Source organism: Gobio gobio (assembly GCF_949357685.1).
Source record: "Gobio gobio genome assembly, chromosome: 15".
Classification (NCBI taxonomy): domain Eukaryota; kingdom Metazoa; phylum Chordata; class Actinopteri; order Cypriniformes; family Gobionidae; genus Gobio; species Gobio gobio.
The window spans coordinates 35,223,896-35,251,334 of NC_137108.1; the positions used below are offsets into that span (position 1 = coordinate 35,223,896).

General features: G+C 36.5%; 2 protein-coding genes across 8 annotated transcripts; one reads left to right on the forward strand and one right to left on the reverse strand.

Moving 5' to 3' along the window:
- Positions 1-1,211: 1,211 nt before the first annotated feature.
- On the forward strand, positions 1,212-26,680 carry LOC307138452 (uncharacterized protein). Of its 7 annotated transcripts, none has more exons than XM_079836752.1 (20): positions 1,212-1,415; positions 3,092-3,160; positions 5,398-5,688; positions 5,789-6,094; positions 9,251-9,313; positions 9,413-9,538; positions 9,989-10,105; positions 10,985-11,122; positions 15,321-15,407; positions 15,520-15,576; positions 15,671-15,751; positions 15,930-16,016; positions 16,105-16,191; positions 16,283-16,369; positions 16,480-16,560; positions 16,656-16,772; positions 16,859-16,939; positions 17,724-17,837; positions 17,993-18,150; positions 25,974-26,680. In XM_079836752.1, exons 1-19 carry the CDS (start codon positions 1,364-1,366, stop codon positions 18,112-18,114), a joined length of 2,163 nt encoding a protein of 720 aa, XP_079692878.1. In that variant the 5' UTR covers positions 1,212-1,363; the 3' UTR covers positions 18,115-18,150; positions 25,974-26,680. The 7 variants fall into 7 exon arrangements, with proteins under 7 accessions (XP_079692878.1, XP_079692877.1, XP_079692879.1 ...); XM_079836751.1 differs by lacking the exon at positions 25,974-26,680 and adding an exon at positions 18,242-18,413; XM_079836753.1 differs by lacking the exon at positions 25,974-26,680 and adding an exon at positions 18,242-18,389 and having other exon boundaries at positions 16,483-16,560.
- cfap418 (cilia and flagella associated protein 418) lies at positions 18,205-27,439 on the reverse strand. The gene is made up of 6 exons (XM_079837847.1): positions 27,073-27,439; positions 26,718-26,814; positions 26,522-26,580; positions 26,301-26,366; positions 25,983-26,078; positions 18,205-18,918 (listed from the first exon to the last, which is right to left on the reverse strand). Exons 1-6 carry the CDS (start codon positions 27,210-27,212, stop codon positions 18,759-18,761), a joined length of 618 nt encoding a protein of 205 aa, XP_079693973.1. The 5' UTR covers positions 27,213-27,439; the 3' UTR covers positions 18,205-18,758.

Sequence of the window (27,439 nt, forward strand, 5' to 3'; positions counted from 1 at the left end):
ATTAGGTAACCAGTGTAGAGCTGTTAAAATTGTTGTTATAGGATCATATTTTCTTGGCCTGGTAAGAACTAGCAGCTGGGTTTTGGACTAATTGTAGCTTGTTTATTGAGGATGCAGGACAACCACCCAGTAATGCTTTACAGTAATCCAGTCTAGAGGCCATGAATGCATGAACTAGCTTTTCTGAATCATGTTTCGTAGCTTAGTGATGTTTCTGAGGTTGTTTGTAGAATATGAAATATGATTTTCGAAAGGCAAGTTGCTGTCTAATAACATTTCTATATAATTGGGGTAAAAAAGTTGGAAAGACAAGTGATGACACACCATTACTATTGTTTTTCATACATAGGTTCAACAATATGTATTTTGCAGTGGCTGAATAGGAAAATTCAACAAAAGTTTGACTTCTACACCATTGAAACTTCAATTTCGATTCATGCTCTTGCCAGCCAGTAATTCACCACAAAACACATTGTGGTTTTACTCCAAGTGAACCTTTATTTAATGCAGGCTGGGTTATATTTTCTTTTTACCTCTTTAAAAAGCAGTTTCATTCCTGCTTTATATTGGCATCTGCCTAATTTGGCTGGCTTGGACCAAATGACAGATGAATTTACATAAAATAAACATTTGATTGGACACATGGCCTTTGATGTCAACAGCAAAATATATGGGAAACCTTTTCTCCTCCATTTTAAAAGCTTGTTTATTTTGTTCGATGGCTTTAATTATTTGCATTTAGCTATTTTCCTTGCTCCAAAATCAGAAAAAACAAAACAAAGTAGTTTTGGCCATCAGTTTCTCTGTAATGCAGAAATCCAATAGGAGAAGGGAATGGACATTTTGCTTGAAGTCTGGGACAGTGGGCGCAAGTGTAGGAGGGTCTTCTTTGATGTCTTAAACTCAAACACTGTTTCTTGTAATTTAGGCTTGACGACAACAACAGACTATTCGTCTATACAGCTTTTCTTCATGATCGCTTAATCGATTCTGCCTAGCTTGAGCCTTTTGTTTAAATACTCAAAGAAACTCAAGGAACAAAAAGCTTAGTTACAAAACTAATGCTAGAATTGAAACAACTCCATTATCCACTGAAACATATTATAAAGCAGTCCAAAATGAAGTGAAAGTTTATCTGTATAACACTGCAAACATGTGCACTTGACCTGTGACGGTAGCAAAATATAGGGTGTGTGTTTGTGGTAGTGAGTGCAGTGTGAGTTATGATGCGCGAATAGTGGAAACCACATGCAGCAACTGCACAAACACCAAAGGCTGAAGGTGCAGGGTCACGTTCATCAGTCAGAGTAACTCCGTCAGGGACAAACTGAAATCTTTGGCTGTTAGGCTGACTGACTGAGAGATGCCGCTTCTGCTGCTGTGTCTTGTTCTCCAGGCTTTGTCTTTGTCTCAAGGTAAAATGGTTCTGATGTATGATTGTGTAGGCAGACTAGGTCTTTCATCTAAAGAGCTTGAGTTCAACTGCGATATGTTATATTATACATTCTAATTTTTAATTATATTCTAATATTTATTTAATAAGTCTACTAAGTTGTTGATACTTAAGAGGTTGTGCAATTCTCAAAGGCTGTTGCAGAATCCATCTAACTAGCTCTTTAGAGACAATCACTATCATAGATGGAAAATCAAATGTGCCCTTTCAACAAAAGTTGTAAGATGCTTTGTAGTTAAAACAAAGCTCAGTTTAACTAATGCAGCACAATGCAATCTGAAGGCTTTTTTTTTAAAGTGACAAAAGAAAGTAAACCGATGCCTCGGCTCATTACAACGCTTTTCCAAAGAGCTGTTTGCACAAAGTGCAACCAGAGATTCGTTTATGCACTTCAGTGCGCCGTGACACATTGGTAAATAAATGCGCTGAGCTTCACAGGAGATTGAATGAAGAATGGTTATTTAATTTGTAAGTCAAATGCATAAGATGGCTAAAAATAACAAACAAATCATATCGCTGAATTTTCCTAATAGCCAGTTTTAGACTATATGGAGTTCATTTAGATTGTGTACAAGCTGCAGATGTTATTAGCGTTTCAATTATAGAATAAGACAAATGTTATTTTTTCTTCAGTGTTTTGCTGTAAAGAATGCGTAGCGCAAATGGGATCCGGACAGAAAGCCTACTAATAATACAATTACAAATTGTGTTTTGATGAATAAGACTGGTCTATATAACATAAAAGTTTGCAAAAAATCTCAGTATACTTCTTTAAAAAATTCTCACAAAAAATATTTTTGTAATACAACAAATCTAGTGTCATAGAGCATATTATATTATTAGTTATAAACCTGAACTTATTTATTACATTTATTTTATTATGTGGGTGTCATTTTTAAATTAATTACCAAAGCGGACATAGACATCATGCCATTTTTGTAAAACAATAAAAATAAAATGTGTATTTTTGGATTCCCTGAGAACGCTTAAATGGTGTGACTTACTGGTCAGTCACAAATGCAATATCTTTTTTTTTTTCTTAATCATTTTAATTCTGTGATTTTTTTTAGTATATGTTAATGACCAAGTTTTTGCAGTTTGTAGCTACTGAATGTGAGACAGTTGGAGAAACTTATTTAGAGACCCACGTGTTGAAATATGTCAACAGCCATTTTATCTTGTCTGCTTTAACACAACAGGGTTTAAAGTAATAGTCCTAATTATAAATAACTCCAATGACTTTATTAGCTTGTGCATATTTCATATTACGGTCTCATTCATTGTGTAAAACCACAGGACATTCAAATTTGTTGTATATTAAAATTGTTCCCACCTTTACAAAATGTTCAAATGTTAACTAAATGCAAAGACAACTTTGTAACAAAACACAAACATTACAGAAGTTTTGCAGAGCATAATGTTTGTTGTTTTTATGTTGAGCTGCATCTTGTTCAACAGTGTCTCATTGCTGTTTTCTTTGATGAATATTGTTTTTGTAGACTGTGGAGACTTACAGCAGTTTGAAAGACTGTAGATTTGAGTGCTTGTTTTACATTTTTACGCTTTTTTTTTTTGGCCATCTGGCCTCAAGCAACATATTCTCAGCGAAACTCATGATGTTCATCTTTTCATCCTCAGGGCTCAATGGTACAGATGACCGTCTTTTCAAGAGTCTGGTAAATCATGCTGATCATTCAGACAAACAGAGTAAGTTCAATGTGTTTTACTACTCTTAAGAAAATTAAACATTCTTAAGAAATGTGAACATCTAGATCAGTGTTAGCAGCAATCTCACGATGATCAAAAAAAGCTCACTTATTCAAAAGTGGGCCACAGAGGAATCAAGCAGTTAATCAAGATGTTAAACAATATGCATTAGAACAGTGTTTGGGGTAGGCCTGCTGAGACCAACCCGCTATCATCAAACAGAACAGAGAAAAGAGATCAGCAAGATTGCACAAGCAATCTACCACCCCAGAGACAGCCGCTTCTATTTTTTGCACGCTGTAATTAATTTAAAAATCATTAAGCACTGTTTAATATGTGCAAGTAAATGCCCTACACAATCACACATACATTAGTCATGAAGAAGGTAAAGAAAAGCTGGAGTCCTACAGAAAGTTCTTGCACTTAATCGAGAGACCCTTGTCTCTCGACTGCATCCCATAATAATATTGTCATTTTGACAGTCTGTTGAAATTATATATAATTACTAATTAATTTTAATTATCAAAAATGTAATTTTACATATTAATATTTAACCCTTTCATTGCGAGGAGACAAGTAAATAATCGTATTCCATTTTCCCACTTTGTACAAATATTGCTGTGTTTATGGTATTCATCGGCATCGGTTATTGAAGTTGTTGTGAACATTTTTCTTTTTCTTTATCTTCTTGAAAGTGTAATTTTATTGGCATACCAACATTTGCTTCCAAACTACTAAACTGAGGTTTCTCAGCGATGCCATAGAACAAACTTTTTTGGTTCCCCAAAGAACCTCTCAGTGAAGTTCTTAATATAACTTTTTTTTTCTTAGTGTAGAACATGTAAAAAAAACATCTAAAGAACCTTTTTCCACTATAAAGACCCTTTTGTGAAATGGAAATGTTCCATGGATGTTAAAGGTTATTCATGGACCATATCTTTTTAAGAGTGTAACATCGCCCTTTAGCTGTTCTGTTTGCTGTAAACCATGGGTTCCTAGAGCGTATTGCTTTATTTATACACACCCCAAATTGTTAACAGGATTGTAAAAGTTTCAAACATTGGAGAAAATGAACAGAGAATAAAAGATGCTTATATAATGTTTAATATGACCTCCTGAGTTTGATGATTTAACATTTTCGGCAGATTTCGGCACCTCCTGTCATTGACCATTTGTTGAAAAAAAAAAATAAGACAACTTTTTTTAGTGTCAAACACTATTTTGTTCCCTATTTGTGGAAAGTGACAGATATCCATGATTCTGCATCAACTACACTACCAAAAGTTTGGGGTCTGTGAGATTTTTTTCAATGTTTTGTTGAAAGCCATCTTTTATGCTGACCAAAGCTGCATTTATTTGACCAAAAAACACAGCAAAAAATAAATGTAATACTGTAAAATATTATCTATTTTAATATATTTTAAAATGTAATTTATTCTTGTGATGGCTGGCAAATTTCTTCAGTTTCACATGATCCTTCAGTCATTCTTATATGCTGTTTTGGTGCTGAAGAAGCTTTCTTTATTAATAGCCATGTTGAAAAACTTTTTTTAGAATTCTTAGATGAATAGTAAGTACAGCTTTATTTGAAATATATGTTTTTGTAACAATGTAAAAGTCTGTCACTTTTGATCAATTTGAATAAAAGGGAAAAAAAACTTTACTGACCCCAAACTTTTGAACAGTAGGGTATTTCACCACCAACAGACCAGTGACCTCTGACCCTATTCAGAAGTCACCCCAAAGAAAGACCTTCAGATTTAGTCATAATTCCACAAACCATATACACACAATCTGCATCCTGTAGTCAAAAATCAGGAGCGCTTCATGTGCTCAAACCACACTGCGGAGGCAATGTCATAAACTTTCTTTAAAAAAAAAGTTCTTTCCCCAGTGTCCTCCATGCTACAATATGACATTTCCACAGGAAGTGACTCACGGGATGTGGCTGTGTTGCAGTGTACTGCTACAACGTTTTGCAACACAAAACAATGCCCCACGGTTTACATATCACTTTGCTGTTTGGGTCTAAATAAAAGTCTAGCGCCTGGTTTGCTAGAAATACACTCTGAGAACAGAATTAACCGTCAGATAAGATCAGTGCCAGAATGCGATGCTGGAAAAGTTTCTGACTCAACCCTGCATGCTGTGAAGATAAAAGTGTGACTAGTGATAGAAACAATTAAGGTAGACGATTCAATGAAATCAATTATGACCTTTTCCCCCTTCTGAACTAGTTGAGCTCTCCACACTAAGTCTGTCCAAGGGCTGCTCTGGTGTTCTCAGAGCTCTTCACCAGAACACTACAGTCGATGTGACCCTCAACCTTCTGGATGCCGAGGAAAAGAAAGAGTTTGCTCTCCAAATCTGTAAACGTTTTGGTTGTGGCCACGTTTTTGAGATCGGCACAACAGCAACAGTGCACAGTGACACTTGTCTTGCAGACTGCATCTTGAAAGACTCAAAACTGCACAACTGCACAACAGCCGCAGAAGGCGACTGCACAAATGCAACTGAAGTCATTTGCGGTGAGTAATGTGAGATCTTCTCAGAGATGTTTTGATAAGCGCTCTACTTTTGTCTCGATGCTTTAATTGTAATTTGATTGGGCTATCCTCGGTCCTCCAGAACACCAGGCTGTCAAATTGGTCGGAGGACATGATCGCTGTGCTGGACGGGTGGAGCTGCTGTATTCTGGGCAGTGGGGAACGGTGTGTGATGATGATTTTGACATCAAAAGTGGACAAGTAGTATGTGCCCAGCTGAGATGTGGCAGTGCAATAAGAGTAAACATTTCTGAGGCCGGCAGTGGAGCAATCCATATCAGCAAAATGAAATGCAATGGCACAGAGAGCAACTTATGGGAGTGCGGCCCTATCAACAATACTGCCAGCTACTGTGGACACAAGGAAGACGCTGGCGTTGTTTGTTCAGGTACTAAACACATGTAAACCACTCTTTTCTACACAAAGAAAAAAACATTTGAAGTCAAAGTGAATTAAACTTCCGTAACATTGCGTATTTCGGAGTGAAACAGGATTTTCAAATAGAAAATATGTAGGGTGGGAATTTTTACTTGTCAGTAATTGATTGGATGGTAAAACGTGGACCTTACATACCGGTATGGACAATGCACGTTTGTTTAAATAGTATTTATAGACATTTGGCAATTGTTTAACATTATCCAAGCCGTCCACATGGCCTGAATGATGTTAACTGAAAGGAAAGATTAAAGATTACAAAGACATTTTATTAGGAATACACACCTGAAAACTTGTCGCTTTCCGGCGACAATCACCGTTTGCTTGGTCAATTGGGTCATTTAGCCTACGTAAATCGCGTAGAACCGGAGAGGTTTTTTTTTTTTAGAGAGGTGGGTTCGGTGCACGAGTGTACGTTACCGAACGGTTTCCGAGTGCAATCTTTAACAGTTCACAGTCGGCTTGTTTTAAGCACGGAACACACCTCAATCCGAGTTCCCACATGAACATATAAGTATTCAGTCCATTTTATCACGAAATTCAAACGATACATGCCGTTTTGACGCGTGACTGATCACTGATCACAGATCAAGCGGCCGCGCGACGCCCACGCGCGTGAACGAGATCATCTGTGAAGGCGATCGATCATCTCTTACTAAATAATAAACATGAAGGTATGTTTAGGATACATTACAACTTACTGTCATGTATATATGTGGTGTAATCGCTAAATCAGTGTTTCAACGGCGAAAATACGTCAATATAACTGCTTGTAAACGAAACAATGTAATGTAATTTTAGCATCACATTTACCTCAGGCAGTCAGTGTCCACAAAATTGTATTCATTAGAGAAATCAACTCTTTCACTAAATATATGCTCTATATTAGCCTATATATTCATTATATTCTACTTAACCTGTTAGTTATGTCTTGATTATTCCATGCATGTTTAAATAAACCTGTCATGAAAATGACAGACACTGTGTATAAATGATTATATTTCAACAACGAATTGGAGAAAAAACTATTTTATAATTAGATTTAGAAGTTAATGCAAAAACTGCCTTATGTTAAGTTAACATGTTTGCATACAATGTGTTATTTGAGTGTTGATTATTATACCTAAAAATAAATAGCAACTGAATTTAGGCTAATAGTTTGGGCTCTGTTGTTAACCTTTAATATTAATGTGCAAGTAAGGGCTCCCTATATAATTTACAGAAATATCTTCAATAAACTTTTAGATATAATTTAATTCATTCAAGGACAGGCACTTTTTTCATCTTCAGTAAACCACTGTTAAATATAAAATAAATAAAAATGCAATTTTGTAAAACTGCTGTACCGAACTCGTACCGAACCGTGATTTCAAAACCGAGGTACGTACCGAACCGTCAGTTTTGTGTACCGTTACACCCCTACCGTCAGTCTTTTATTTTTTGTCATGCGTCACAACACTTCCTTGAGTTCCAGGCGTTTCCGTGTTGTAAATAAAATCATTTTTTAAATATTAAATGCGTCATCCTCTTTCACGCTCAGAAATGTGTAATTTGCATATTAAAACCACAAAAAAATCAAGCCGGGGGCATCAACAATACTGCCAGCTACTGTGAACACAAGGAAGACGCTGGCGTTGTGTGTTCAGGTAGCCTACTATACACATGTAAACCACTCTTTTCTACACAAAGAAAAAACATTTGAAGTCAAAGTGAATTAAACTTCCGTAACATTGCGTATTTCGGAGTGAAACAGGATTTTCAAATAGAAAATATGTAGGGTGGGAATTTTTACTTGTCAGGAATTGATTGGATGGTAAAATGTGGACCTTACATACCGGTATGGACAATGCACGTTTGTTTAAATAGTATTTAGCCATTTGGCAATTGTTTAACATTATCCAAGCCCTCCACATGGCCTGAATGATGTCAACTGAAAGGAAAGATTAAAGATTACAAAGATTACAAAGACATTTTATTTGGAAACATACACTGGTGAATTGTTCAGTAGGAAAGTAAAAAGGGGCCATTTCATCTTCATGCTGACATTTGATGTGTAGACATTCACTGCATCCAAATTCGCCTACTTATACTATGTCCTAAAAGTATGTACTGTTTTTGTGAAGAAAAAGTGCATACTTTTGAGTGTGTAGCAGAATAATAGGCAAGCTTTGGGACATACTACTTCATCATAATTGCATCTTTAACAGACCACTCTGTTGCTTAGTTACGTGCATCCTGTCACCGTTTAAACTGCAACTAGTTAAAATCCTTCACATTCAGTTTAATTTAATTTCCTATCGTTTGGGAGAGAAATGTAGTAGCGGGTTGGTCTGCCAGGCGTGGGTCTTTCATGCAGAGAACTCTCCTCATGTGTTTGCATAATGACACATATAAAAGGTAATAACCAAATATAAGTTCACAATGCTTTTGCAGATGAAATATAAAGTGGTTATCAATGAATAAAGATTTTTTTTCACTAGGATAGATACTGGTTATTAATCACTCAAATCAAATCCTTTATTTAATCCTCTCTACTTAATTGTCGGTCTCGCACATCCGCAACATAAACTTTTAAAACTACTTTTCATGTTTGTAGTTCTAATCAAATTCTGGCCAACACGCAATGGGTTGTGGGCAATATTAGCCATAGTTGAATAGCTGGAAATAGTTGACCATCTTGGTATCTTTGGAATACTAATTAAAAATACTACAATTTGGGACACTAATTCTAATATCGAATACTATTTAGGATGTATAGTATGCGAATTGGGACGCTTACGGGAACTTTTTGTGCCAAATGTATTGCTTAGCAACTGAATTTCCTGTGTGTATTTGAGGTTGTAGTATGTGACCTCTTGAGGTGGAACATTAACATAATTTTTTTCTGCTCGTAGTCTCAGTTGTAGGTCAGATTTAACTTTTTGGGGTGGATCAGTTGGACTGAAAATAGGTTAAAAGTAGGGCAGGCTTACAACAGTATTTCTGAAATGTCAAAGCACACATATATACGCTTAAACTTGTTAGTGTCTTGTTGTGAAATCCAGAGTGATGAGTCTTGGTTATTTGTATTCCTGTGATGTATCCACTGGATTAAATGTCTTTCATACAGAAAGTGTTAAGAGCATACCCACAGTCATCACAACCAAGCTGGAGTCAACAACACAAGTGGCAGGTGATGCTTCAGTTTCTTCTTTTTTTAAAAGAGAAAATAAATGATTTGCATGATTTCTGTCTATAAACCCTTCTCTGTTTTTTTTTGTGTCAACCGCAGTGGCAGCAATAGAACGCAGCAGTGGAGTTTCAGCAGCAGCGATTGGCTGCATCATCTTATCTACTGTTCTGCTTATGTTTATTATTATAAATGCTGTCATCATTGTGCATTTCAAAAGAGAAAAGGGCAAGTACAGTAAAAGCACTTTTTATATTCAAAAGATATATTCCAGACAATTTTAAACACTTTTAAAAAAAATTGATGGATACCTTAGAAGTGGTATTGGAAAAGAAATGATGCACAAGTTTTCTTCTAAATGAATGGAACTGAACAAATAGAGCTGAGCTACAACAAACTTGTAAACTACAAAGAGTAGTACAACATTTATGTTTTTTATTTATGTTCATTCACGTTGCATTTTATTGAATTAAGCAAGAATTTACTCACTTCTTGGCCAATTAACGTGTGCATTCCATTCAAACAACAGGAAATGTTTTTTTCATAAAATATGAAGAGAGTCAAACCTTTTGTGTGCTATTTCTTTTGATATTAGCAATACAAAAGCTTAAGGCAGAGGCTTAGTGCTGCCTGGGGAAGTTTAAGCCAATTTTCTTTTTTCATCCTCTTTGCCAACAGCAAGTGTGATTCACCAACATCACAGTAATTCTCACACAAGCCTGGAGGACCAGCCCAATGTAGAGACAGCAGTCTACGACACACAAATTGTCCCGGCTGCCAGGGGGTGTCAGTATGGTTTGTATTTTAATATATTTTATTTCTGCATCCTCATAACTTATTATATATATTTTTAGTATTTAGTAGCCTATATATAATCTATGGATTTTAATCTATTCTCATTTAAATGGACCAAAAATATTGTCAATTTTATTACGAAATTCAATCAATAAGTATCGATTCGGCTCTCTTTAATGTGGCATGACATCTGCTTTACTGCTAATTATAGCATGAAATAAATGTGAATAAACATCTGAAGGTATGTTGAAAGATACAGTACAAATCTGTTTCATGTCTCATGCTCAAATCAGTGTTTCAACCATGGAAAGATGTCAATAAAACGCTAATTTAAATGTTTGTATGAAAAGTATCCCATAATTTACTCACCCTCAAGCCATTCTAGGTGTATATGACATTCTTCTTTCAGACGAAATTCAATATATACGTAGGATGGCTTAAGGATGAGTGAGTAAATCAAGGGGTAATTTTCATTTTTGGGTAAAATATCCTTAATTTTAACTTTTTTTTATTATAGTAGCTAATGTACCAACTGACAGGGTACATTCTCTGGAGAAAATTTGCCATATACTGTACCTGATATATCCAAATGAATCAAAATCGAATTGAATCGAAAATCAGAATTGAATCGAATCACAAGTCAAATGGTGAAATTTGTCAATACTCATATTTTGTGATTTTCTTTTTTCTTTTATTATGGGTTAAACTACATAAAAAGTTATTGAATTTTTATGCACTGGATCTGTAATAATTAATATACCTAAAATGACATGACTTTTGTATTCGCCATTAACGTTCATTTCGGTAGTATAGTAGTCAAACTTTCAATGTTACATAAATGTGCACTTTCTTTTCTTTTTTCTTTTTTTTATCCCTCAGAAAGTCTTGGCCCGAGAATGAGCTCAAACTATGGCCGTAAATTCAGCAAGAGAACAAATCAACCCACTCACAACTCTGACACTGATTCAGACTATGAACATCACAACAGCGTTCGACTGCATCTAAACAACTCACCAAGTATGCTGCTTTAGCAGGCACCATTTCTACTGCAAATGACCACAAATATATAACCAGTCCGTATTTAAAATTACACACATCAAGAAAAGCTACTTTACCGAGAATCAGCCGAAAGCTATTACTGGCATAAGCCATTTTTACATTAAAAAAAAGAAGGAAATTAGTTTTCCCCTGCACTTTATTTCACATAAAACTAAACCACTGTCAGTGCAACAGCTGAGCACAACTTTTAACATCTCCCTTAGAAAAGTCAAAGTATGTTTGTGTTATGAGAGCAAATGTACAAAAGTGCCATCAACAGCCTTTCTATATGGCAGGGGTATTCAATTAAATTTCCAAGAGGTTCGGTCTCTATATTTCCTTCCCAGCAGAGTTCTGGACAATACGTTTTTGGAATAGTTATACATTTCCATCTGTGTAGCAGTAGTACTTTGCAAAAGAAAAGAATAAAAATCCTAAATAGTCATCAAAGATGAGTATATTGGGCCCTCTGAGCCAAAGCAGTGGAGTCTGAGAAGTTCTAAAACAAACAAACAAACAAACAATTCATCAGTGAAGCCCTATTGGATATGATTATTAAAAAGTAAGATTTTATTTTTACATTTTAACAGAAAAGATACTGTATGGGTTCAATCTACTAAAACAAACAAACAATGTACATAATAATCAACATGCTCTCATCATGAGCAGAAAACTGTTATTTCAAAGATTTAGTTGTCTTTCCTTGCCATCTACAAATAACTTTCCCAATTATTGACATTGTTTATTATGAAATGTTCTTAACATGCTGATTAATAATGCTAAATCTATTTTTTTTTTTTTTAAAACAGTTAGAGTCAAATACAGCATTATGACAGATACAAATACTCGTTTGCTGCAGTGTTTTAGCAGAAGTATCAATCAATTTTGCTGTTCACTGTTTTTGTTGTTGTTAAAATAACTGGCGCTTTATGGGCCCTATAATACACCTGGTGCAATGCACTTCAGACCATGCGCTTAGGTTGCTAAAATAGGGCCCTATGTCTTTAGCTGGAGAGAGAAGCATCGTGCACAGAGCGAAAAGCGTGTTTGGAAGCGCCAAAAGATCATAACCATGAACGACCCTGAGTGTTTGTGGTGTGTACTGTTCCGTTGTTTTAACACACTGCTCACTTTAAGCTGTACAAACTGTAAAATGGTGTTACCGTTGTCATTTTTTTCTCCCAGTCCGATTGGAACCGGGACGCGGCCTGCCGTTTGAGGACCCCTGCTATATATTTATTATTATATATATGCTATAATTTTCTATAATTTTCACACACTAACGTTTCAATATTCAATATAATATTAAATTCGGTGCAACACTGACATTTGATCTTGTCTGAGATCTTTCATAACTCTCATGTCAGGATATGCTGTACTTACCTTTTCACTACTATAAAAGAGACGAATCAGGAAATACTTTAGCTGACATGAGTAGGTTTCATGTGAATAGAAATAATAAAGTTAGTAGGTCAAAAACTGTGGTGATTTTGCTTAACGGTTTAACATTTCAAATGTGAAGAGAGAGTAGAGGTAAAACTGACAGAGAAAACGGTACAAAATGTCATTGACAGTGAATTAACTAAAATGTACACTACAATTCAAAAGTTTGGAGTTGGTAAGATTTTTAACATGTTTTAGAATGAAGTATCTAATGCTTACAAAGGCAGCATTAATTTGATCCCAAATACATTAAAATCAATATTATTACAATTTAAAATAACTATTTTAACATTTTTAAAAACATTATTAAAATGATTCCCGTTCACATGGATTCACTATAATGTATGCCAGACAAGTCATTTTGTGGTCATTTTGTAAAGAAAAACTATGCACCTGCACACATAAGTATTCAAACGTGCTTGCCTATAGACTAAACGTAATGCTTACGTGCATGCTTCACAGATTCAAATAATTTTTCAAAGTTTGTGTTCTCAAGCCACCAAACACTGTGGCCTTGCAAATGAACGGCCAGAATGCATGTTTTCTATTTTAGTTGAAAATGGTGTCGTGTAAGTGGCCCCAAAGTAAATAACTAATCATTTTTTACAACTGAAAATAATCAATCAAAAATATACCTTGGACAATAACTTTTTTCTTGAGCTGCTGTACTGTCAAAACAATCCCTCCTCCATTAATTTCCTATTATTACTGTAAAGCCGGTTTGAAGCAATCTGTATTGTAAAAAGCACTATAGAAATGAAGGTGACTTGACTTTAAAATGTACTCCTGTGATGACAAAAGCTGAATTTTCAGCATCATTACCCAGGTTACTACATGATTCTTCAGAAATCATTCTAATATGCTGATTTGGTGCTCAAGAAACATTTATGATTATTATTATCAATGTTGAAAACAGTTGTGCTGCTTAATATTTTTGTGGAAACAGTGATACATTTTTACACAACATTTTTGTAACATTATACAAGTCTTTTCGGTCACTTTCTGTTTAATAGCATGTCTCCTTGCTGAATACATGTATTCATTTTTTACTTCCTTTAAAGGTCCCATGGCATAAAATTTTCATTTTATGAGGTTTTTCAACATTAATATGAGTTCCCCTAGCCTGAATATTGTTCCCTGGTGGCTAGAAATTTTGATCGGTGTAAATTGATTTCTGGCTGTCTTTCTCTGCCTTTGAGAAACTGACAGCTCAGACGAGCTGATCTTGAATTTTCCTGTTATGACGTCATAACAGGAACGGTTACCTCCCTTTCCTCCGCCCAGAGAATTTGGACACGCCCATGCAAGCGGCATATTTGTTTGTCCTCGAGAGATCATGGCTTGTGAACGAGTGAATGCTGGCAGTTTCTCAGTGTTTGGATATACAAATGAAAACAGAAGTCTTTTTTCAGTTCCTTCTGATCTGTAATCAGTGATTTCTGATGTGTAGCTAATCATTCAAGTTCACACAGAACTTTATTATTCATGCACACGCTGCGGCTTCTCGCTCTCCCGACAGAACGGTGTTTTCATGTTTTCTATCTTGTGAGTCAGTGTTTTTGTACATCCTCGTCGCGTCTATCTGTTCTAAAATGTGCATATAGTCGTGAGTTTCTGCTCAACATCGGCAGAGCCACATCTTTAGAGATAAACCTCATGCACGCCGAAGCTCGGGCTGCACTGGCTGGTCGGCCTTCAACATCGTCGACCCCCAGTACTGCATCTGGCCCACAGCGGAGGCACCAGACGTGGCGCGAGATTAAGCTGAAGGGGGGCTAGGCTAGCCAGCTATCCTCACAATAAACTGGATTACATTCGATTACTGCGCTGTTGTGTCTTTTTTTTTGCGCTGTGTACTCAATGCCCCTGACGCTTTTCATATAATAGGAAAATATCTAAAAATAATACTATAATCAACACTTACTCGTAACTTGTTCATCTCGACAGCTGTAATGGTTCATTACATGTGTTACAAAGTTGGTAGAATAAGGAAGAAGAAGGGCTCGGCGTGACTGGGACTCGTGTTTATTCAGAACTCTCAGATACAAACAAAATAAACTTGCACTGACAGCGCTCTCACAACTCAGTACAATATCACTTTGTTAGCAATCTCTCCATCTCTGGTCCATTGATGTCCGGTTCGCGAATGAATCGTTCTTTTGAACCGGTTCTTTTTAGTGAATCGGTCGAACCAGTCAGCGCGGATTTACTAAAGTTACTAACTTTCTGACATGAGTGACAGTCCCTCCGACTAGAAATAAACTAATAATCTGAAGTATATGCTAGTACCTATAACAGTTCACTGAACTGAGACGTGCTGAGAGAACTAATGAGAAGTGAACTCAGGTCCATCCGTCTATCTGGCAGGCTCGTGCCTTGTAGACCTCGTTAAACCACGCCCTCTCCGCTCATTTCAAATGCTAAGATGTCAGCCAATCACAACAGTGGGCATTTTTACTGAAGTCTCACAGCAGACACGCCCCTTGAAACAGGGCATTCAGCCAGAGGGCAAACATCAGAATAGAAAAAATAATAAAAAATCCATGCCATGGGACCTTTAAAAAAAAAAAAAAAAAAAAAAAACCTTGACTCCAAACTTTTGTACGGTAGTTCTCTAGTAATTAAATAGTTCACTAGTTTTTCTTTTTTAGCATTGTGGACGTATCTGCATGATAAATAGTGACTTGTGAAGAACCACATTTGTTATGTATGAATTTTTCTCCACTTTGTCTAGCAGGAAATATGAATGACGAAGCCAGTACATGCTCTGGAGAAAGATATGCACACAACGTGCAAATCAACATGGACACCATCAGGTCAGGTATGCACAAAAAAACCTTAATCGGATCAATGGAATATTTTACTCTTACCTTAATTCATAATTTTAAACAAAAATAAGTCTACCGATATTTTAACGTTATTTTGTTTTGAAGGTGATAAACCCCCACTGACACCACTGTCTTTTGGTGCCCCTGACACCCACAGTCAAGGTACACTGATCTAATGTGACTATTTAATCAGCTTAGCAATTCAATTTAGTAAAGAAACATTTAGTCTGAAATGTATAAATTTTTCTTTGCTCAGACTTGAATGATTCAAGCAGTACATCTTCTGGAGAGTTCTATGAAAACACCAAGACCGATACGGACAACATTCCCAAGTCACGTACGCACAAATAAATCCTATTCCGTGTTCATTTTATATTTGAATGCACCTTCATTTGTTTAATCCAGAGAGAACATGTCTAGATCTATGTATCATAATATTGATAAAATGGTATGTTTGTTCATTTATTTTATTATTATTATTGTTGTGAATATTTAATATTTTTTCCTTCGTGAAGGTACGGAAACCCCATCACCTCATGAAAAGTCACCATTGACACTCCTGTCTTATGGTGACCATCACTCACCAGCACCTGAGAGTAAAAGTAAAGCTGATTGAAACCTCAGATTTCAAATATTTCTTTATTTCAATTATATATTTTTTTATTTATGAACCCTTTTTTTTGTCTCTAGCAGTAGATGTGAATGATTCAAGCAGTACATCTTCTGGAGAGTTCTATCAAAACACAGAGACCGACACAGACATCAATTTCAAGTCACGTATGCAAAAATAAATCATATGTTAATTTAGGTCATTTAATCTAGGGAGAACATGTCTAGGTGTATTTACTCATATTTTATCTCCATGAAGGTGAGGAAGCGCCATCATTGCATGAAAATTCACAGTTTGCACCCCTGTCTTATGGTGACCATCACTTAGCAGGCACTGACAGTCAAGGTAAAGCTCAGTATCACGCTGATTTTAAATATCTCTCCCAACTTTAAGGGTAAACAGTATCTTGTAGTGTGGAAATACATTTCAGATTCATGAATTCTCTTTGTCTTCAGCAGTAGATGTGAATGATTCAGACAGCACATCTTCATTTGAATGCTATCAAAACACAGAGATGGACATGAATCTCCACTGTGGTGAAGCAGTTTATATTGAAGCTTGATGGGTATTGTCAATGAGCCTTCTGAGGATTCATTCTGTCAGCTAAACCTCAGGCATTTGTTTTCTGCAGAAGACGAGGAAAGCCCATCACTTCTTGAGAAGTCACTACAGACTCCCCAGAGCACTCAGATGACAGGAAACACCGCTCCTTACAGCAGCTGTCATGTACCTCGTGTCCACAGTCGAGGTACCTTTTTTTGTTTTACCAATGCAACAATATTGACATGAGTGTATTTTGATACGAAAGCATATGAATTCTTTTCTGCTTTGCAGATAGGAATGATTCAGACAGTTCTTCATCTGAAGAGTGCTACCAGAACACAGACAATGATGAAAACGCCCTTCTCTATTATGGTATGAATGAAACATATTACAATAAATTTTAATTTTAAATGTATTATTATTATTTTTTCTAATTTAATATAAATATTTTCATTATAATTTTATAATCAGCGAGAGAGAAATGTTGAGATAAAATTTAAAGCATAATTGAAGAAATCTTGAATGTTTTTTATTGTATTTACTTTTTTAAATTATTGTCATTTTGCCATAATGTTCCTTTGTTTTAAATTATTAATATCCTAAAAACCTTGGTTATTTCCTGGTTTAAATGTATTTTTTGAAAAGAAATGAATACTTTTATTATACATAAATTGATCAAATTGCTAAATATGATTTATAATATTACAAAGGATTTCTATTTAAAATAAATGCTGTTCTTTTGACATTTTTATTCATCAAAGAATCCTGGAAAAAAATATTGTTTCCACAAAAATATTAAGCAGCACAACTATTTTCAACATTGATAATAATAAATGTTGCTTACATTTTAAGATATATTCAAATAGAAAGCAGTTATTGTAATAACATTTCATGATACTAGTCTATGCTGTATTTTTTATAAAACATAAGAAACTTAATTCAAAAACATGTCCCTTTGTTTTGTTAATTTTCAATATTTTTATAAAATTCTTTTTAATATAAATTTGGTTTCAGATCTGGAAACCACTGTATATTTGACTTATCTGCATAATGTTAGTTGCACCTTTTAAACAGATTAATAGTTACGAAAATATCAACAACAAAAAAAAATATATATATATGTATAGTTACAATTCATCTGTCTTGTTTTTGGAAGGTGAGGAAAGCCCATCACTTCCTGAGACGTCTTTTCAGAATCCCCACATTGCACAGACAACAGAAAGTACTGACGGTTACGAAGACGAGCACTTACCTAGAAGCCTCAGTCAAGGTACCTATTGTACTTCAAGACTTTGCACAGTGAGCTTCCTTTCTGAAATCCCTTTTGAACGTGGAGATTTTGTACAGTAACCTTTAAACCCCAAGCAGAATCAAGTCGGAGGTAAAGCAAAAACACTGACACTGACTTTTTTTAATTTACTTTAGAAACCGATAATAGTAGTACAACATCAGAGGCATCGTACGTGAATGTACCATCTAAAAAAGAGAGGGAGGACAATTCTGCTGCATCTTCCGACACTGACTATGTTGACACTGGAACCTGGTGAAAACAGCATGAGGACTGCAAGAGATTTTCTCAGCAGGTAAAGTATAAAAGCTTCAAAAAGCACACTTTTTATTTTTTTATTCTCTTTATTCTGTGGACAATGTTGTGCATTTTATTATTTTGGACAGATGATTCACAACAACACATCCCTGAAAACCGTGGAATGTAACAAAACTGGGCCCTTGCAATACCTGAGTGTTTCTTATGAATATACCGGAAGAACAGAAAATAAATCAACATTGTTCATCTATATTATAATAAACATTCTTAACAATGATCAAGCATCCTATTATTAACCTTGTAGATGGATCCAATCTCATTATTCTTTTATAATTCTCAATTGTGCAAATTGTCTAGAAATGTGCGTGTGTATGTACAATATTTGAACACATTACATCCTTTCAAAAAATAGTCTATATAATATTAACCATCCACTGTGCTTCATAATTCTGAGGAAGAATGTAGTGTAGACAACGAGACTCACAATTATTAAAAACAAAAAACTACACTTATAGAAGAAAACAGGAATTTTAGTTATCCACCCCACAAATTTAGAAAAATGTCCAGCATTCTCTTTTGTAGGGAGGGGAGGACATGACACTTGCTGGATAAGATTTGAGAGGGAGAACTGTTGCAGACTCGAGTTCATGATTCGTGTTTGCCGCAAACCCACTTTAGCTGCTGTTGCTCCCTCAGGTCTGAGAGGGACAGGACAGAGTGCCAGCTACACTGGCAGGCATATGCACGCCCACCCTTTCTCCTTCTCAATTTGGCTTTAAGTTTGTGATAGTCCGGCATGTTGTTCCTAAAGAAAGGGAAAAGATCAGAAGCTTTGAGGATTTGAATATATTTCTGTACTTGTAGTTCACAAATCTCCAATTCAACCAAGAGCGCTCAGTTACACAATGTGCTCACTGCTTCGGGTTATCTTTGGAACTTTATCACCGACAGCAAACCCTTTTTTTTTTGGCACATGTACATCCCCAACAAATTTTAAGAACTAATATCTTATATGTGGGTCTGCTTTTCTCACTTCAAATTGGGGCTGGCTGTTTTGAACAAGAGCCAAAAAAGTTCTAAAGTCGAGTACCCCACACTTTTTGTCCATTGGTCTCATTACACCCCAGTAACATATTACTACTACTACTACTAATAAAATAATATTATGTATATAAAAAAGTTATTTATTGCACAAAAAATGGAAGCCTTATGTGGCACCTAGCAGAATTACAAAAATGAAGGATATTTTCAAACAACCTTGCAGACGGCCCTTTAGCGCAACTCAAACATCACAAACACAGCTCTTATGGGTGCTTGTGAGGCATGTCTCAACCGGTAAAAGTAGGCTACTTTCAATAAAAGGTCTAACAAATTAGGAATACTTTTAGCTGTCTTGAGCAAACGCAAGTGTCTCGCTTATAATAAACCCATCCAGTGTATAGGCCTAATGCACCAGGCACATATTTTGACACGCTACAACTGTTTGAGGCTGCCTACACTGCACACATCAAAACATTATAAACTGCTATGTCTTTCTGAACAGCTGCATGATTACGCTGTGAAGGCATCCATTGTAGTGCGTTGCTTTGACGTGTTCATGGCCTGTTTAATCTTTGAAAGTTTAAATGCAGCGAATCTAAGCTTCCATTTCTGTAACCGAAGCGGTGCAAGGCCAGCCATGGTGATTTATGGCATGTTATGGCATACCATGGGAGTGAAGTTCATATATGGTTATTCCTGTATCCCAAGGGGTTCCCTTGCAAATGAACAAATTCAAGTGATGCAGTCTCTTTCCATATCCTCTTGGGACCCAGGAATAGACTTTTGTCCTCTGCAGTGGACATTATATTTTAGTGAATTTCTCTGACACCGCACATGTCACCGTTTTAAGATTAGATGTCCTGTAAAGAGCACATCCAGGGCTTTTCAGAGATTTCACAATGAAAACTGCTTCTCTTTGGTCTTTAGAAATGACTGACATTAATTTAGTGATCAAATTTAGCACTCTTATGGAAATTATAATATTTTGTAATTATTTAAAGGTCCCATGGCATGAAATTTTCATTTTATGAGGTATTTCAACATTAATATGAGTTCCCCTAGCCTGAATATTGTCCCCAAGTGGATAGAAATGTTGATTGGTGTAAAACCGAGTTCTGGCTGTCTTTCTCTGCCTTTGAGAAAATGACAGGCCAGACGAGCCAATCCTGAAGTCTCCTGGTTTGACGTCCAAGCAGGAACGATTACCTCCCTTTCCTCCACCCAGAGAATCTGCCACGCCCATGTAAACGCTCAAGAGATCTTGATTTGTTTGCGCTGTGTAAGTTACTCACTGACGCTTTTCATATGATTGGAACATATCTAGAAATAATGCTTTAATCAAACGTACTAACTAGTTCATCTCGCTGTAATGGTACATTGCATGTGTTACAAAGTTGGTAGAATAATGATGAAGACGGACTCGGCGTGACTGGGACTCGTGTTTATTCAGAACTCTCAGATACAAACACAAACTCGCGCTGACTGACAGCGCTCTCACAACTCAGTAGTTACTATAAATAACTTTGTTAGCAATCGCTCCGTTTCCGTGATGTCCGGTTCGCGAACTAATCATTCTTTTGAATCGGTTCTTTCTAGTGAACCGAACCAGTTCACCAAATCGGACTGAATCGTTCTAAACGGTTCGCGTCTCGAGTCAGCGCTGATCCATAATTTACTAAAGTTACTAACTTTCTGACATGAGTGACAGCCCCTCCGACTAGAAATAAACTAATAACCTGAAGTATATTCTAGTAACTACAACAGTTCACCCTGAACTGAGACATGCTGAGAGAACTGATGAGAAGTGAACTCCGGTCCATCCGTCTCTCTGGCAGCAGCTCGTGCGTCGTAGACCTCGTTAAACCACGCCCCCTCCGCTCATTTCAAATGCAAAGATGTCAGCCAATCACAACAGTGGGCGTTTTTACGTCTCACAGCAGACACGCCTCTTGAAACAGGGCAGTCAGCCACAGGGCAAACAGCAGTATAGACAAAATGCCTTTTATTTCTAAATTATGACATTTTATGATGTAAAAATCATACTAACAATATAAGTACACCTCAGGAAACACTATAAAATAATAGAAAAATGCCATGCCATGGGACCTTTAAATCTGACATTTTCTAATTGTTTGTTATAAATCAACATCTCAGGAAAATGTGAACAAGTGAATACAAGTGAAGCAACAAGTGAATAGGGAAATAAATTATATTTCAATATTCCTAGGAAATATTAGATATTATTAAGAAAATCTTGCGTTTTATTACTCCCATTATTACACTTCTTTTTTCATTAAAAGTTGCCTCAAGAACACATTAACATGCAAATTTCTCGGACACGAGGAATACGCCAAGATGATGATGGTAGATACATTTGTTTATAATGGGAAAACTTGCTAATTTAACCATTTAAAGGTCCCATAGCATGGATTTTTTGTATTATTTTATAATGTTTCCGGAGGTGTACTTATATTGTTAGTATGGTTTTTACATCAAAAAAATTCATAATTTAGAAATAAAAAGCATTTTTCTATACTGATATTAGCCCTCTGGCTTGAATGCTCTGTTTCAAGGGGCGTGTCTGCTGTGAGACATCAGTGAAAACGCCCACTGTTGTGATTGGCTGACATCTTTGGATTTGAAATGAGTATTAGACTATGTGGCGGAGGGGGCATGGTTTAGCGAGATCTCCACGCACTGCCAGAGAGAGAGAGAGAGACGCAGAGCAGAGCTGGATAAAGATTGCTGAGAAAGTTTTATTGTACCGAGTTGTTGAGAGCGTGAAAGAAAGTCTGCGTGAACTTGAATATTTAGCTACACATCTGAAATCACTGATCACAGATCAGGCATTAATGAATACTGTTACTCACTGTTTGTGGCGGTGCTGTCGAATCCATATGGTAAAAGTCTGTTTGTAAAGCCTGTGCTGACATCGCGAGTCGCGACTGATAAACTGAATCCATTTTCTCCTAATTCTCTGGGCGGGCAAAGCAGAGGAAGGGGAGGTAACCTTTCTTGTTATGACGACATAACAGGGAAGATTCCAGATCGGCTCGTCTGAGCTCTCATTTTCTCAAAGGCAGAGAAAGACAGCCACCTATCAAAATGTCTAGCCACTTGGGGACCATATACAGGCTAGGGGAACTCTTATTAATGTTAAAAAACCTTGGGCCCTTTAACAAACAACATTAGGCCTAAACACTGGATGGGTTTATTATAAGCGAGACACTTGCATTTGCTCAAGACAGCTAAAAGTATTCATAATATATTAGGCCTTTTATTGAAAGTTGCCTACTTTTAGCGGTTGAGACATGCCTCACAAGCACCCATAAGAGCTGTGTTTGCGATGTTTGAGTGGCGCTAATGGGCCGTCTGCAAGGTTGTTTATAAGGCCATTTAACACACATTGCATAAAGCAAAATTGTATATCAAATCATTCTGTTATATCTTTGATACCATAGTTGAGGATCATCTGTATACAAAGATTGGTATAAAAAAATCCTGAAACCTAAAAATTGACTGGACCTCATGGTTTTTGTCTATTCATGTCTTTTTATTGGGTCCTGGTGTCCTCTACAGACATAACATAACATGAATAAAATATAATTAAAAAAAAAATGTTATGCTCTAAACAATGTAATGACATGAAAAACTAAATTCACAAAACTTTTTTTTTTCTAGCTCTCAGGAGGATATAGTTGATAAAAGACAATGTTCAACCGCATACAAAAGCCTCCACGTCTGTAATAACTACAAGTAGCCACGCCCCCAAACTCAAGAGATTGCAGAACGCTCTCAATGTTTAGATGGTGACTGGGAGGCTCAATGTTTACACTTTTGGGGGAGATAAACCCATGAATGGCATACTAATAGCAGTCACTGAACAATAAACTAAGTTAAGAGAATGTATTTTAACCAAAAAATATTACATACTTCAACTTTAAGGACCATTTTAATCAGACCTGTTGGATTTCTAAAGCTATATACAGTATATCTAACAACAATAAAGCACATTTCCATCATATTCTGCATAACTTAAATGCAGTTTTGAAGTGAAATATGACCTTGTGTAGAATTATTTTATACACCTGGCTGGATCTTAAATACAAGAACCATTAGTATGAAGACATTGTAAACATAGGGTTAAAAAAATAAGTCCTTTGAAAAATTGTCTGCATCTATTTAGAGGGATAGTTCACCCTAAAATGAAAATTAACCAAGCAGATAGAGCAACCATTGACTACCATAGTAGGGGAAAAAATACTATGGTAGTCAATGGTTGCTCTATCTGCTTGGTTACAAACATTCTTCAAAATATCTTCTTTTGTGTTCAGCAGAACAAAGAAACTCATACAGGTTTGGAACATCTTGAGGGTGAGTAAATGATGACAATTTTCATTTTTGGGTGAACTATCCCTTTAAGTGGTTAAAAACTGCTGATATGGTCTGTCAGCCATAAAGTATTTTGAAGAGGTTATACTTCAGGGGGCGTATTACAGAAACATCTTAACTTTAGAATACCATCTTATCTGTTTGGTAACCATGGCAATTTCAGTTAGGACCTCATTTAGGGCAAAAGCTATTACAGAATGACATTTCTTAAGTGAATAATATTATTTTAACTATGGATAGGAAACGGGTATTACAGAAGCATCCTAGCTCAACAAAAGATCCCAAAAGCTGTCTTAAAGGGGCACTTCAGTGCTGGGAAGATGAATGTGTATTTAAACTGAGTCATTTATGTAGTAGAAATGTGAAATAATTTTTGAGGCCACTCCCAAAGCTACGGTTACTGGTTTTCACTTGCCCACCGCGGCACCGCCCCCACCGTTGTTTTGATTTTCATAATAATAAAATAATTTTGTTCAGTTAGAGAACAGACACTACAATTAAAAACTGAACGTGTCTTTTCAATAACGTGTGAGTGAGCCGAACGAAAGTCACGTCACAGACGCTGAAGGAGTCAGATTTCATTCATCACGAGAGAAGAGCGGAGCAGAGCTGAGGTAAGCGTGGCAGTCATTCACGGCACGTGTCCAGTCTGGCGCGTTTTCAGATCATGCTTATGGAAGCTAAACTTTCATAGGAATTCAGTGAAAAGTTGAAACACTCACTTTGCTCCCCACCGCTCCGTTATGAATGCCCGAGCCGAGCGGCAGCGGGCGTGCGCATTTACATTCCGTGAGTGAGATCCCACCCCTATGGGCGGGTTGAAAACATGCGGAACAGCTCCTTCTACTGGCTGTAGTCTCTAGCCTCTGGCCAAAAAATCCTCCAATGACGCAAAATGACGATATAAAATACCAAAAATAAAATGCATAATTCTCTCGTCTCAGGGGGGCATGAGGGGGAAAGTACGATAATTCGAATATACTACTGGGTTTCTACTGAAACAAAGCTTAATGCTAATCGCTGAAGTAACCCTTTAACTTTAGGACAACCCCACTGATGTCCTAACTTCAACCTTTTTGAAATCCAACGGTAAAAATCACAGAACAAAAAGCCTTTTTCGAGATTGCCGTTACATTTGATTATACAAGACGAAGAGCAGCAACGTTTGATGGTGGAGAGACTTTTGGAGGACCCAGAGGATGTGCTGCGCTTTGATGATAAAATACTCATAAATAATTAGACTCCCACGACACATGATTTTGCAGTTAGTTGACGAATTGTGACCAACATTACAGAGACCAACGAGCCGTCACGGAGCATTCGCTGTCATCTTCAAGTGATTAACGCCTTACGCTTTTTTTTGTGTGCAAAAGGTAATTTATAAAACAGGCTTTAACTATTCAATGGAGCTTATCGAAATTTCATCTCTGCCGCACTGAAATTAAAAGCATGCCGTTATTTCTCCATTTTGATTTTAGGTTTACCTCAGAAGCAGTTTGTGCGTAATTGGTTGCTTGGTAACAGACCTGACAGTTGATTACCAAACTCGATGGAGCGGTTTAAGATTTCCTAACTACAAATAAAATGAGATTTTGTAAGATAGGATAAGAATCCTAAATCAAGTTAAGATTTGCTTCTGTAATACGACTCCTAAATTAACTTATCATATCTTAAGTTAAGACCTAAGATAGAAATGTTTTGTTATACGCCCCCAGAAATATGGGTTCATTTCATACTATTCTATCTTTTATTTGAAACTACAGCATGTAATATAAGCAATGGAAACTGTAAATTGGAAAACAATCAAACAGGTGGTTTCTTGATGAGCTGTTATATCACCTGTTTAAAAGGGGAAGCCTGAGGTTAAAGTTTTTAAAGCTTCATTGACAAATTCCAACCACATGCTCTCCTAATTAAAGATGTAAGCTTGAACATCTCGAAAAAGTAAATCATTAAAACACAAAGGCCCTTAGAGCTCGACTGTGTCTGAGCAAGCAGCAAAGTGCACCGTGGCCTAAATATGGAAGATAACTACATAAAAGACATGGTGCGAATGATTCACTGTCTGTTTGATGCTAAAGTTGAGAGAGACGCTGCAAGACACTGTGCTGAAGATAATAAGGAAATGACGCAGTCCGGCGGAAAACAGGGTTTGCACAAAAAGGGTGCCGCGTTGCGTTGTTGAACGCTTGTGTTGAAAAGTATTTCTTTATCAGCCCGTCCAAACATTTTATAAAGCTTATCTGTAAGAGGGTGACATGATGACTTCAACAAAGGCATCATTAACTGACATGCTGATGCTGTGCAAAAACGAGAGATAAAGGATGCGTGAGGCAGTCTAAAACTGCCTCATCTGCTACAGTGGGATACAAGGACCAATGCTGCCCCCTCCTGATGAAATTATGTTCCTTCCTGATATTTTTGCAGATACCTTACCTGAAAAATAAATAGTTGCAAGATGAGTCCCACTCGTGATCGTCAAACATGAGTACGCTGAAGTCACAAGATGTACATCTTAATCGGTTGCAGGCCCTTCAAAAACAAGAGTTCTTGTTACAGACCACAGTCAGTCAGAATCCATTTGCACATCTAAGTAAATCTGTCATGACTGAATTACTTGGTCAGAAGAAGTGCTTTCTTAATGGGGAAAATGCCTATGTGCATTGTATTACTGGTTGCTGTTATTATTGTGCGACGTGCACATTAGAACAATTACAATCCAGGCAAGATTCAATATTGTGATGTAATTTCCACCTTTGAGAAACGCTGGTTCCAATGCCATGTAGTATAGAGCTTCCACCAAGGAACACAGGGCAACATCTGTTTGAGGAAAAAGTGACGAGGTAATCATTGACAACACATCTTACATCCTGAATCTAGTTACGTTTTGCCTTTAAAATGCACCATTTCTCCTGTATGACTTCTATGTACATGTTTGGATTTTTCAGGCCCAATAAATAAAAAAAAAAACTTACTTCTTGAACACAGTCTGAGAAAAGGAATCACTTGTGGAAGTCTTTGCTGAAATGGGTTCCTGTTCAGATCACAAGAGATGATTGTGCACTGTCAACAACAACTAGCAATATTAATGTTATCCAGTGTTATTTGAAAAAATAAAAAGTATTACTTTCTTCACACCATGACTAGGGTTTGTCCAGTTATTTGACTTACGTGTGTGCTGATGGGTTGATAATCATCATCCAGAATTTCCTGCAGCATACTGTCAATATCATCATTCTCATGTTCAGTTCTTTTACAGCCTTGCTTTCTGGAATAAGTGGAAATAGAAATCGACATGTTACAAGTTTGACTCGGAAGAATCTGGTTTTGTTTAGTTAAGAATGCATTATAAGTATTAGCCATGTGACGCTGTTTTGTTAGCCTCGTGGCAAACATTTTTAGCATTTTAGTCCGATTGCTAACAAAACAATGCACATCTATATTGTATACATAAAGGTTTTAGTTTTAAATTGTTTGCATTAGTCTTAGCTACGTTAGCTCGAGTGCTAATCCGCTAGCCTACTACCTTGACTGTTTCTTGTCCTTGGGATTCGCACACTTTTGATCCGTTTGTTTTGAAACATAACTTGACTGTTTAGACGTCGACGTGCTACAACAAAACTTTGATTCGACTTCATCAAGTAAATCGTCTAAATCATCCGCCATTATTATTTGATGGAGAACGCCACGTTTGTTACCATAGAGACGTGTGGCTCATTTATTTGTTGTCCGCTCAGAAAGGCTTCATATAACTAGTTAAATTCTGCAAAAAATCTACTTGAATGTCCTGGTAAACATTCCCATTAACGTGTTATCCATGAGGACATGATGCTTTCGTATGGCTGGCGTAAGTTTAAGAACGGAAAACGATTCGTTGTCGGCAGGATTCGAAC

Bases quoted from the DNA above. Each gene is read 5' to 3' on its own strand.
- cfap418 (XM_079837847.1), bottom strand. From the start codon at position 27,212: ATGGCGGATGATTTAGACGATTTACTTGATGAAGTCGAATCAAAGTTT. The intron at 26,367-26,521 runs GTAAGTTTTTTT...TTCCTCAAACAG, and splicing joins TCTCAGACTGTGTTCAAGAA to ATGTTGCCCTGTGTTCCTTG. The intron at 18,919-25,982 runs GTAAGGTATCTG...CCCTTTCTTTAG, and splicing joins TGCAACTATTTATTTTTCAG to GAACAACATGCCGGACTATC.
- LOC307138452 (XM_079836752.1), top strand. From the start codon at position 1,364: ATGCCGCTTCTGCTGCTGTGTCTTGTTCTCCAGGCTTTGTCTTTGTCT. The intron at 10,106-10,984 runs GTTTGTATTTTA...TTTATCCCTCAG, and splicing joins TGCCAGGGGGTGTCAGTATG to AAAGTCTTGGCCCGAGAATG. The intron at 17,838-17,992 runs GTACCTATTGTA...AATTTACTTTAG, and splicing joins ACCTAGAAGCCTCAGTCAAG to AAACCGATAATAGTAGTACA.